This window comes from Pristiophorus japonicus, unplaced genomic scaffold, assembly GCF_044704955.1.
Source record: "Pristiophorus japonicus isolate sPriJap1 unplaced genomic scaffold, sPriJap1.hap1 HAP1_SCAFFOLD_409, whole genome shotgun sequence".
In the NCBI taxonomy this organism is placed as follows: domain Eukaryota; kingdom Metazoa; phylum Chordata; class Chondrichthyes; family Pristiophoridae; genus Pristiophorus; species Pristiophorus japonicus.
Window position 1 is genome coordinate 236,334 of NW_027253970.1, and position 13,430 is coordinate 249,763.

General features: G+C 42.0%; 1 protein-coding gene across 1 annotated transcript in view; it reads left to right on the forward strand.

Annotated features, from left to right (window-relative positions):
- The window catches only part of eif5b (eukaryotic translation initiation factor 5B), a 136,411-nt gene that overhangs the window by 20,090 nt on the left and 102,891 nt on the right, over positions 1-13,430 (forward strand). The window contains exons 2-4 of the mRNA XM_070873051.1: positions 1,382-1,486; positions 1,588-1,681; positions 6,036-6,675. Of these exons, the coding sequence (XP_070729152.1) occupies positions 1,382-1,486; positions 1,588-1,681; positions 6,036-6,675 (839 nt within the window). The remainder of the gene's footprint in view (positions 1-1,381; positions 1,487-1,587; positions 1,682-6,035; positions 6,676-13,430) is intronic.

Here is a 13,430-nt window from a genome sequence, read left to right on the forward strand (position 1 = left end):
TCCCGTATGCTTTTTTAATCGCTTTCTCAACATGCCCTGCCACCTTCAACGATTTATGCACATATACCCCCACATAAACTCTGTTTATGCACCCTCTTTAGGATTGTACCCTTTAGATTATACTGCCTCTCATTCTTCCTACCAAAATGTATCACTTCACACTTTTCTGTGTTAAATTTCGTTTGCCACGTGTTCACCCATTTCACCAGTCTATGACCTTTTGAAGTCTATCACTATCCTCCTCACTGTTTACTATACTTCCAAGGTTTGTGTTATCTGCAAATTTTGAAATTGTGCCCTGTACATCCAAGTCATTATATATCAAGAAAAGCAGTGGTCCTAACATTGACCTCCAGTCCGAAAAGCAACTGTTCACCACTACTCTGTTTCCTGTCACTTAGCCAATTTTGTATTCTTTGCTGCCACTGTGCCTTTTATTCCATGGGATTCAATTTTGCTGGCAGCCTATTATGTGGCACTTTATTAAACGTCTTTTGGAAATCCATGTACACCACGTCAACCACATTGCCCTCATCAACCCTCTCTATTACCTCATCAAAAAACTCATCTTAACTGAAGATTTAATTTGAAAGCGTAAGCTGCAATGGTAGTGGCAAAGCCAGTTTTAATTCCCGAACCCTGGTAATTGGCATAGTGGCTGTACAAATGTGGTAAATGTCCAATATGAAGTATTTTGCTATGCACAAATAGCTTAAAGCTCCCTTAATGATTATGCATAGTGGTATTGTCTTAAGAACATAAGAAATAGGAGCAGGAGTAGGCCATTTGGTCCTTCGAGCCTGCTCTGCCATTCAAATAAGAGCATGGTTGATCTGATCATGGACTCAGCTCCATTTCCTTGCCTGCTCCCCATAACTCTTTACTCTCATTGCTCAAAAATCTGTCTATCTCCACCTTAAATATATTCATTGACCCAGCCTCCACAGCTCTCTGGGGCAGAGAATTCCATAGATTTACAACTCTCTGGGAAAAGAGATTTCTCCTCATCTCAGTTTTAAATGAGACTATTCTGAGACTATGTCCCCTAGTTTTAGTTTCCCCCATGAGTGGAAATATCCTCCATGCAACCACCTTGTTGAGACCCCTCATTATCTCATAAGTTTCAATAAGATCACCTCTCATTCTTCTGAACTCTGTGGGGTATATATAATGCTTCTAAGTAGTAATACTTCAGGTTTACATTGTATAAAGAAAATTGTTATAATTGATACAGGTATAACAAAGTTTAAATGTACATGAATAGAACAAGACTTGATACGGATTGCACCCATCAAGAGTAGGAATTCAGATCGTGTTGCAATGCCTTTTAATATTGACAAATTTTGATTTTTAAAAATGATGTATGTATTTTTGTTCCTAGTGCCAAGGATGATATTGACATTGATGCATTAGCAGCAGAGATTGAGGGAGCGGGTGCTCCCAAACCTAAAGCTGGAGGCAAAAAAAAGAAAAAGAAAGAATTTGAGTAAATATTCATTTGGATTTTCATTTGCGTTTGGTTTAGTTCCAGTGGTGTTTACTTATGTACAACATGGTTGATTCTATTTGTTTGTTCTCAAATTCCAGGGAAGATGATATACTAAAAGAACTTGAAGAGCTTTCTTTAGAGAACCAAGGAACACAGGATCATAAAGAAGCAGCTAAATCTTCAGCAGCAAAAGTAAAGATTTAGCTTTCCAATTTTGCTGTTTTGATTTAAATATTTTCAGAATCCTAATTCTTTCAGCTTTTGCCTTTAAAGTAAAGAGTTATTTGAACAAATTGTGCGACTAAGCTGCACTACTATTTTTGTTGTAGAAAAATTACATTTTGTATGTTCTCTGTGCTGCGTTTCTGATCCCATATCCTGCCTATTATAAAGATTGCTTACTTCCTCCTCCATAGCATCACCTGTTTCCACTCCAGAGCTTATTTGCTGCTAAAACCCTCAACCGTGCTTTTACGTAAGAAATAGGAGCAGAAGTAGGCCATTTGGCCCCTTGAGCCTGCTCCGCCATTCAATAATATCATGGCTGATCTGATTTTTGGCCTCACTTCCACTTTCCTGCCCGTTCCCCATAACCCTTGACTCCCCTGTAGTTCAAAAATCTGTCTATCCCCACCTTTAAATATATTCAATGACCCAGCCTTCACAACTCTGAGGTAGAGAATTCCAAAGATTCATGACCCTCTGAGAGAAGAAATTCCTCCTCGTCTCCGTTTTAAATGGGCGACTGCTTATTCTGAAACTATGCCCCATAGTTCTAGATTCCCCCATGAGGGGAAACATCGTCTCTGCATCTACCCTGTCAAACCCTCTCAGAGCCTTATGTTTTACCTCTCATTCTTCTAAACTCTAATGAATACAGGCCCAACCTGCTCAACCTTTCTTCATAAGACAACTCCTTCATCTCAGAAATCAACCTCGTGAATCATTTCTGAACTGCCTCCAATGCAAGTATATCCCGCAATAATCCAGGTGTGGTCTCACCAATGTCCTGTACAGTTGTAGCAAGACTTCCCTGCTTTTATACTCCATCCTCCTTGCAATAAAGGCCAACATTCCATTTGCCTTCCTAATTACTTGCTGTACCTGCATGCTAACTTTTTGTGTTTCATGTACGAGGACCCCCAGATCCCTCTGCACCGCAGCATTTTGTAGTCTTGCTCCATTTAAATAATTTGCTTTTTATTCTTCCTACCAAAGTGGATAACCTCACATTTTCCCATATTATACTCCATCTGCTAAATGTTTGCCCACTCACTTAACCGATCTTGATCCCTTTGCAGATTCTTAAGTCCTGCTCACAACTTGCTTTCCCACCTATCTTTGTATCATCAGCAAATTTGGCTACATTACACTCGGTCCCTTCATCCAAGTCATTAATATAGATTGTAAATAGTTCAGGCCCCAGCATTGATCCCTGTGGCACCCTACAAGTTACAGTTTGCCAACCTGAAAATGACCCATTCATCCCGACTCTGTTTTCTGTTAGTTCGCCAATTCTCTATCCATGCTAATATATTACCCCCAACCCCGTGAGCTCTTCTCTTGTGCAGTAACCTTTTATGTGGCACCTTTATCGAATGCCTTCTGGAAATCCAGATACACAACATTCTACTGGTTCCCCTTTATCCACCCTGCTCGTTACATCCTCAAAAAGAATTCTAGTAAATTTATCAAACACGATTTCCCTTTTATAAAACCATGTTGACTCTGCTTGACTGTCTTACGATTTTCTAAATGTCCTGCTACTACTTCCTTAATAATGGATTCCAGCATTTTCCCAATGACAGATGTTAGGCTAACTGGTCTATAGTTTCATGTTTTCGGTCTCCCTCCTTTCTTGAATAGGGGCATTAGATTTGCAGTTTTTCAATTTGCTGAGACCTCTCCAAAATCCAGGGAATTTTGGTAAATTACAGCCAATGAGTCCACTATCTCTGCAGCCACTTCTTTTAAGACCCTAGAATGCAGGCCATCAGGTCCAAGGGACTTGTCTGCTTTTAGTTCCATTAGTTTGCCTAGTACTTTTTCTCTAATATTGATTGTTTTAAGTTCCATCCTCCCTATAGCCCCTTGACTATCTATTATTATTGGGCTGCTTTTAGTGCCTTCTACTATGGAGACCGATGCAAAATATTTGTTCAAAGTCTCTGCCATTTCCCTGTTTCCCATTATTAGTTCCTCAGTCTCATCCTCTAAGCGACCAACGTTTATTTTAGCTGCACTCTTCCTTTTGATATATCTGTAGAAGCTCTTACTGTCTGTTTGTTTTTATATTTCTTGCTAGTTTACTCTCAATCTATCTTCTCCCTCCAATTATTTTTTTAGTCATCCTTTGCTGGTTTCTAAACATTTCTCAATTCTCTGGCCAATCACAAATCTTCGCAACATTGTATGCCTTTGTTTGCAATTTGATACCATCCTTAACTTGCTTAGTTAGCCAAGGATGATTCATCCTTCTCGTAGAGTCTTTCTTTCTCTGGATATCTTTGCTGGGAGTTATAAAATATATCCTTAAATGTCTGCCACTGCTTTTCTTGCGTCTTGCCATTTAGTCTATTTTCCCAGTCCACTTCAGCCAACTCTGTTCATACCTTTGTAATTGCTTTCATTTAAATTTAGGACACTATTTTCAGACCCAAGTTTTTTACCCTCAAACTGAATTTGAAATTCTAATATGCTATGATCACTCTTCCCTTGAGGATCCTTTACTATGAGATCATTAATTAATTCTATCTCCTTACACATTACCCGATCTAAAATAGCCTGCTTCCTGGTTGGTTCCACACCATATTGTTCTAAGAATACATTCTATGAAGTTGTCCTCAAGGCTACCTTTGCCAATTTGATTTGTCCAATCTATATGAAGATTAAAGTTGCCCATGATTCTTGCACGCCCCCATTATTTCTTAATTTACACTCTGTCCTACAGTGTAGTTACTGTTAGGTGTTTATACACTATTCCCACAAGTGGCTTATTTCCCTTATTATTTCTTATCACCACCCAAACCACCACCCAAACTGATTCTATATCTTGATTTTCTGAGCCAATATCATTTCACACTACTGCACTGATTTCATCTTTTATTAACAGAGCTACCCCATCTCCTTTTCCTTTCTGCCTATCCTTTTGAAATGTCTCAAAGTCCTGAATATTCAGTTCCCAGCCTTGGTCACCTTGCAACCACGGCTCTGTAACAGCTATTAGATCATACCCATTTATTTCTATTTGTGCCGTCAACTCATCTATCTTACGAATGCTGCTTGCATTCAGATAAAGAGCCTTTAATGTTGTCTCTTTAGCATTTTTTCCTATTTTGACTAATTGCTGGTGCACTATTTTATGTTTGTACGCTCTGTCCCTTCCTGTCACACTCGGGTTATCATTACCCCAATCACGACCCTGCACTATTGCCTTCTCCTTTCTCTTTGACATTTAAGATTTCCCCTCACTGGAACCCTCCCACTGCCCCCTCACCCCTCCTCTCCCACTGTTTGTTTAGTTTAAAGCCTTATCTACAGCCCTAGTTATTCAATTCGCCAGGACACTGGTCCCAGCATGGTTGAAGTGAAGCCTGTCCCAATGGAACAGCTCCCTCTTTCCAGAGAATAGTATCTATCCCCCTAACTATACTGTCCTCTACCACTACGACATTTTTTTTTACTCCCTGCCCCCCCCCCCCCCCAATTTGAATAGCCCCCTGAACCACCCTCCTGTCCCTGACCACAGACCAAATTTAAAGTATTTTTTAACTATAAAGGGGTGTGACTGCCTCCTGGATCAAAGTGTAAAGTCTAACTCGCTGCCACCTCCACCTCTCCCCCACCACCCCCCCCCCCGCTTCGCTGCCACCCCCTCCCCCCCTTTTGCTGCCGCCTCCCCCTCCCCCCCTTCGCTACTGCCTCCCCCCCCTTCGCTGCCGCCACCCCCCCCTTCGCTGCCACCTCCCCTCCCCCCACCCCCCTGCTGCCCCCCCCCCTTCGCTGCCGCCTCCCCCCTTCTCGCTGCCGCCTCCCCACCCACCCCCCTTCAAAAGTTTTTTGCTTCCCTCCAAGATTCCTAAATTAGGACCATGTTTCTAACTGATGTGTAGTATGTTTTGATACCCATCCCACTTTTAAAGGCTGGTTAACATATTTTGTGCCCACTTATGAATATTTGTATACATTTGTAAAGGTTACATAGTGGGCTTTAGTGATAATCTCTGCCCTACATAAAATTGGTTTAACTTCTTCCAGTCCGAGCAAGGTGAGTTTAGTCTCTCTATGGTTTAAAAACAGTTTTTCTTTAACTATTTTGACTTACCAACTGCACTGTCTGTAAAGTAATGAATCTTCATTATACTCTGAACTCCACTTTTAAAAACAAAATGATATTTCAAATTTAAATCTTCTTCTATCCCAGCGTTTGACCCTTGCTGTTTAATCAAATGAGTTAAGTCAGATGGAGTTGAGCATAGTTTGAAATTTCCTGTCTTGCAGTAGAATAACTGTGACTTTATTCAAACTTTAAAAACAATTAAACTAGAAAGAAGAGAAAGATAATGAATCTGAACCAGTCCATAAAAAGCAAGATCGGAAGAAAAAGTGTCTGAAAGCCCAAAAACCTAGTTTTGAAGATGATGAAATGAACGATGAAGAGCTTGTGCTACCAAAACAGAAAGATCAGGAGCAAAAATCTGATCAATCTGATGATGAATTAAGTGGGAAGATTAAAGGGAAGAACCAGACACTGCTGCAAAAGCTTGAGTTCTCAGAAGATGAGGCATTTGAAACTAAGAATCATCAAGCAAATTCACTCAAAGACAGTGACGAAGAATCTGATGAGTTTCCTCAAAACACAAAGGATAAGAAAAATCGAAAAGGTAATCAGTCCAAGAAAGGTGAAAGTGATGATGAGGTTGAAGGAGATTCCACATTCAAACTAAAAACAGCTGCTCAAAAGAAAGCAGAAAAGAAAGAAAGAGAGCGCAAGAAGCGCGAGGAGGAAAAGGCAAAACTTCGTAAGCAGAAAGAAAAGGATGACTCTGAGCAACACAAAAAGGAAAAGGAGCAGGAAACTAAACCTCAGAAGGATGAAACTGATTATGCTAAAAAAGAATCCGAGAAAACAGATGTTAGTCCAACTGCTGAAGTTAAAAGAGTCGAGGATACTGCAGGTGCTGAAGGTAGTTTTATTTTATTGCTGGTTGATAACTAGTTACAAGTAGAAAAGAAGGTTGTTGGACCTTTTTGTATTTCAATTCAGAATATGCTATTGTCTTAATTCAATTTGAAATGTGTCATTCTGTTAGCAGGATATGCATTGGAAGCCAGTGTGTATGACATTTCATGGTATCAAACTGCTTTTTAAAAAAAAAAATTAAAATTAGTCAATCTTTTGTATTATTGCACACAGTTGAAGAATGTGGTCACTCTCTTATCTGTCTCTGTCTTCTTGCTTATATTCCTCGCTTTCCCTTTGCAGTTTCCTTCCCCATCATATTTGTTTTTGCTTCTTTGTCTTCTACTTTTCGCTCTGCCTTTTCCTTTTTTTCTTTTCTTTTAACTCCGAGGTTGTGGGTAGTATGGCACGTTGTGGCAGGAAAGGGGCCACCAACAACTGCAGACAACATTTGGTGTGGGAATTGGAGGGAAAGTGTGGCCTTTAGTGCCCTTCCCATTTCCTCCTCCAATTATTCGTGCTCCCTCCCCACCTCCATTGCTCATTCCCATCATGTCTCTTAACCTATCATCTTCCCACCACCCATTCCCTTTCCTATCACTCCATTTGCTCCTATCACACCCCTTCTCCTTTAACGACCCGTTTAGCAACAACCTGCATTTGTATAGCACCTTTAATATAGAACCATGACACCCAGGTCTCGTTGCACCTCCCCTTTTCCTAATCTGCCGCCATTCAGATAATCTGCCTTTGTGTTTTTGCCCCCAAAGTGAATAACCTCACATTTATCCACATTATACTGCATCTGCCATGCATTTGCCCACTCATCTAACCTGTCCAAGTCACCCTGCAGCCTCTTCGCGTCCTCCTCACAGCTCACACCGCCACCCAGTTTAGTGTCATCTGCAAACTTGGAGATATTACACTCCATTCCTTCATCTAAATCATTTAATGTATATTGTAAATAGCTGGGGTCCCAGCACTGAGCCCTGCGGCACCCCACTAGTTACTGCCTGCCATTCTGAAAAGGACCTGTTCATCCCGACTCTCTGCTTCCTATCTGCCAACCAGTTCTCTATCCATGTCAATACATTACCCTCAATACCATGTGCTTTGATTTTGCACACCAATCTCTTGTGTGGGACCTTGTCAAAAACCTTTTGAAAGTCCAAATACACCACATCCACTGGTTCTCCCTTGTCCACTCTACTAGTTACATCCTCAAAAAATTCCAGAAGATTTGTCAAGCATGATTTCCCTTTCATAAATCCATGCTGACTTGGACTGATCCTGTCACTGCTTTCCAAAACAAAAAATGCTAAAAAATCTCAGCGGGTCAGTCAGCATCTGTGGAAAGAAACAGTTAACATTTCAGGTCGATTACCCTTCATCAGAACATGCTAAGTGGTACAATTTTAAAAGGGTGCAAGGAGAGAGAGACCGGGGCGGAGTGTTTGTGCACAAATCTTTGTTAACAAAGCAGTTAATATAGCATATGGGATCCTGGGCTGTATAAATGGAGGCGTAGAGTACAAAAGCCAGGAAGTTATGCTAAACCTTTTTAAAACACTAATTCGGCCCCAGCTGGAGTATTTTTTCCAATTTTGGATACCCCACTTTAGGAAGGACGTGAAGGCTTTGGAGAGGGTACGAAGAGATTTACAAGAATGCTTCCAGGGATGAGGGATAAGGACATAAGAAATAGAAGCAGTATTAGGCCATAAAGCCCCTCGACGCTGCTCTGTAATGCCATTCAGTAAGACCATGGCTGAACTTCTACATCAACTCCACTTTCCCGCCCTATCCCCATATCCCTTAGTGCCTAACAATCTATTGATCTCAGTCTTGAATATACTCATCGACTAAGCATCCACAGACCTCTGAGGTAGAGAATTCCAAAGATTCACAACCCTCTCTGAGTGATGAACGTTTTCCTCATCTCAGTCCTAAATGGCTGCCCTCTTATCCTGAGACTATGACCCATAGTTCTAGACTCTGCAGCCAAGGAGAAACAGCCTCTCGGCATCTATCCTGCCAAGCCCTCTAAGAATTTTATACATTTCAATGAGATTACCTCTCATTCTTCGAAACTCCAGAGAATATAGGCCCATTCTATTCAATCTCTCCACACAGGACAGCCCTCTCATCCCAGGAATCAATCCAGTGAACCTTTGTTGCACCCCTTCTAAGGCAGGTGTTTCCTTCCTTGGGTATGGAGACCAAAACTGTATACAGTACTCCAGATGTGGTCTCACCAAAGTCCTATAATTACAGCAGACTTCCTTATTCTTGTACTGAAACCTCTTTGCAATAAAAGGTAATATACCATTTACCTACATGTTAACTTTCTGTGATTAATGTATAAGGACACCCAAATCCCTTTGAATCCCAACATTTACTCTTGCCTTTTTAAAAAAAAAATTTGCTTTTCCATTCTTCCTACCAAAGTGGATCATTTCACATTTTCCCACATTATACTCCATCTGCCGCCACCTTGTCCAATCACTTAACCAATTTATATCCCTTTGCAGCCTCTTTATGTACTGACGTGGATAGAGAACTGGTTGGCAGACAGGAACCAGAGAGTTGGGATAAACGGGTCCTTTTCAGAATGGCAGGCAGTGACTAGTGGGGTACTGCAGGGCTCAGTGCTGGGACCCCAGCTATTTACAATATACATTAATGATTTGGATGAGGGAATTGAGTGTAATATCTCCAAGTTTGCAGATGACACTAAGCTGGATGGTGGTGAGAGCTGTGAGGAGGACGCTAGGTGAGTGGGCAAACGCGTGGCAGATGCAGTATAATGTGGATAAATGTGAGGTTATTCACTTTGGTGGCAAAAACACAAAGGCAGAATATTATATGAATGGCGGCAGATTAGGAAAAGGGGAGGTGCAGCGAGACCTGGGTGTCATGGTTCATCAGTCATTGAAGCTGGCATGCAGGTACAGCAGGCGGTGAAGGCGGCAAATGGTATAGCTAGGGAATTTCAGTATAGGAGCAGGGAGATCTTGCTGCAGTTGTACAGGGCCTTAGTGAGGCCTCACCTGGAATATTATGTACAGTTTTGGTCTCCTAATCTGAGGAAGGACGTTCTTGTTATTGAGGGAGTGCAGCGAAGATTCACCAGACTGATTCCCGGGATGGCAGGATTGACATATGAGGAGAGACTGGATCGACTAGGCCTGTATTCACTGGAGTTTAGAAGGATGAGAGGGGATCTCATAGAAACATATAAAATTCTGACGGGACTGGACAGGTTAGATGCAGGAAGAATGCTCCCGATGTTGGGGAAGTCCAGAACCAGGGGACATAGTGTATGGATAAGGGCTAAGCCATTTAGGACTGAGATGAGGAGAAACTTCTTCACAGAGAGTTGTTAACCTGTGGAATTCCCTACCGCAGAGTTTTGTTGATGCCAGTTCATTGGATATATTCAAGGGGGAGTTAGATAAGACCCTTACGGCTAAAGGGGTCAAGGGGTATGGAGAGAAAGCAGGAAAAGGGGTACTGAGATGAATGATCAGCCATGATCTTATTGAATGGTGTGTGCAGGCTCGAAGGGCCATTAGAGGGAGCAGCATGCGGCGCCCCGGCCCAGAAATCGGCATGGTCCCGGCCTGCAAGACCATCAGCAGGCAGGGGCCATTCGAGTGAGTAGTGTGCGGCGGCATGGCATTTCAGGGAGCAGAGCATGCTGCTGCAGGAGGGCGACAGCTGACTGCAGTGCGGGCAGGTACAGCAGGAGCGGCGAGGTCGGGACGAAGGAGTGGCAAGAGTTTGGGGCCTAGAAGAGGCCAGGGGCAGCACGGGCCAACCCACACTGTGATATGTGTGTGCACGAGGTCCGTGCAGCAGAGCTGGTTTCCAGTCGTCTTGGTTAATCCTTGCCACTGGACCAAGACCTAGCTCTGTCAAGCCCGTGTGGTGGCTGGTGTGCAACGAACACCACATGTTTTAAAAAAAAAAAAAAAAAATCCACGCACAGGCATCTTCCACTCTTCAAGATGTAGTTCGGGATCCAGAATATTAGGTCTGTCATTGAAACACCTGTGAACCCATCCCTTTTCGGCGTGGAAGCAAGTCATCCTAGTTTCGAGCGACAGCCTATGATGCAGATATAGAAAATTGTCGCAAATGCATTCCATGAACTCTTCAAGCTACTTTTGCCAATTTTGTTTGCTCAGTCTATTTGAAGATTAAAGTCCCCCAGGATTATTGTATTATCCCTTTTACATGCTCCTCTAATTTCCTGATTTATGTACTGTCCAACTCCATGATTACTGTTGAGGGGGCCTGTAAATTACTACCACAAGTGCTTTCTGCAATTTATTCTTGGCTCCACTCATAATGATTCTACATCCTGAGTTGCTGAGCTAAGATCCTTTCCCACTACGGCCTTTATCTCATCCTTTAATATCAGGGCTACCCCACCGTTTCTATTTTGCCTATCTTTTCTAAAAGTCAAGTACCCTGGAATATTTAGTTCCCAACCTTGGTCACTTTGCAGCCACTTCTCAGGAATGGTTACTAGATCAAGCCCATTTATCTCTTTGTGCCATTAATTCAGCTGTTTTGTGACGAATGCTACGTGCATTCAGATATCGTGCCTTTAACTTTGCTATTTTTCCCTGATGTGGCTTTCGTGGCATAGAAATCATAGAAATTTACAACATGGAAGGAGGCCATTTTGGCCCATCATGTCTGCATCGGCAGACAAAGAACTCTCTAGCCTAATCCCACTTTCCAGCTCTTGGTCTGTAGCCCTGTAAGTTACAGCACTTCAAGTGCACATCCAAATACTTTTTAAATGTGGTGAGGGTTTCTGCCTCTACCACCCTTTCAGGCAGTGAGGTCCAGACCCCCATCATCCTCTGGGTGGAAAAAATTCCCCTCAAATCCTCCTACCAATTACTTTAAATCTATGCCCCCTGGTTGTTGACCTCTCTGCTGAGGGAAATAGGCCCATCCTATCCACCCTATGGGTTTTGATAAGGCACGGGTTTAAAACAAAATTATGGCCCTGAAATCCCGGTGGCTTCTTCCCGCGGGCGTTCAACTAAAAATAGGAGAAAAGATGCGCACTTACCTTTTGGTCGAACGCTCGCCAGAGTACCCAGTCCTGATGTCTCCTCTTATTGCGCAATGGAGCGCGTTCATGTTGGGACATCCGTAGGAGTCACGTGGGCCTGGACACCCAATTTCAGTTAAGTATTTTCTTATTCATATTAATTGGAGTTTCAGACTTGCGAAACTCCTATTACTACGAATGAGCGAAGCACATAAACACTACATAAAGCATTAAAAAAACACCTCAAATACATTATAGAATTTAAAGTTAATAGAAATGTTTTTGAAAATTAAAATATTTGCTGATTTTATTTTTTTAAAAAAGTTTTAATTACCGTTTAAAATAAAATTGCCTGAGTGGGCAGAGTTTTTAACATAAATGTGTATTTTTAAATTTTATTTTAATGTTTTTGAGATGTTTTTAAACTCTTACGCTGGTAAAAGCAGGCGCACAGCCTACCTTTAGCAGGCGCAAGAGTTTTAAGGACATTCGCAGGGCAAGAGATGGGCAGATAGCCCAATCTCTGCCATGGGAATGTCCTTCCCCCGAGGTGCAGCCATCTCTCAAGCCAGAAACTTGACAGATCGGAAAAGCCGTTTATTGGTGCATTAGCTTAAAGAAATGGGTTACACCCCCAATACAACAGCCCAGAGAAAGATTTCAGACATATATGATAAACGTTCGTCACCTTAATATCCCCGCCATTTCAGAGTGTAACTCTAAAGTTAAAAACTTCAGTGAATACAAAATCAGCCATTTACTCTGTCCCCAATAATTCGGAGGTTGTAATTCATTTTCTAATTTCTGGCTCTCAAACGGTTTTGAATAAACCTGGTCACAAGCAATGGCTTAATAAAGTAAGATGCCCCACTGCAAGATTAGACTGGCAGCTCACAGATGCAAGGGCAGAGCAGTTCTTACACACACAGTACAGTTCCATCTTACTGCCACCCTTACAATTGCTGACTCTCACTTGATACTCTAGGCCTCTGGACCTCAAGGGCCCCCAGCTCCCTCAATCCAAGGGACTGAATAATGGTCACTGGTCGAAATTTCACTCCCTAAATTTTAGGGCTCATTTCTATAAAATGTATAAATGTGGGGGTGGAGGGAAAAGTGAAAGAGGAGAGGGAGAAAAAAAGACAACCACAAATAGTTTCAGTGCAACTGGAGGCATATGTATCAGAAATCAGCCAGGATCCCAGTAAATGTAGCCACATGCGACTGTGTTCACGAGCCAGTGCGCAGGGAGGGGAGGACAAAAGGAAAAAATTGGACATAAACATTGAGTCCGAAATTCAGGTGCACCAGAAAGCTGGCGTACCTATTAATTTTTTAACTGGTACCCACCGCTGGAACTCTTGGTGCAGTGAGTAACTTGGTGAATGGCTAAAGAAATAAAGGATGGTATCCAATTTTAAAAACAAGTGGCCAAATCTAGTGGGAGGACAGAAGATTGGGAAGCTTCTAAAAACCAGCAAAGAATGACTAAAAAAAATGATTAAGAAAGAGAAGATAGATTATGAAAGTAAACTAGCAGAAAATATAAAAATAGATAGCAAGAGTTTCTACAGTTATATAAAAAGGAAAAGAGTGACTAAAGTAAATGTTGGTCCCTGTAGAGGACGAGACTGGTGGGGAATTAGTGATGGGGAACATGGAGATGGCAGAATCTCTGAACAAAT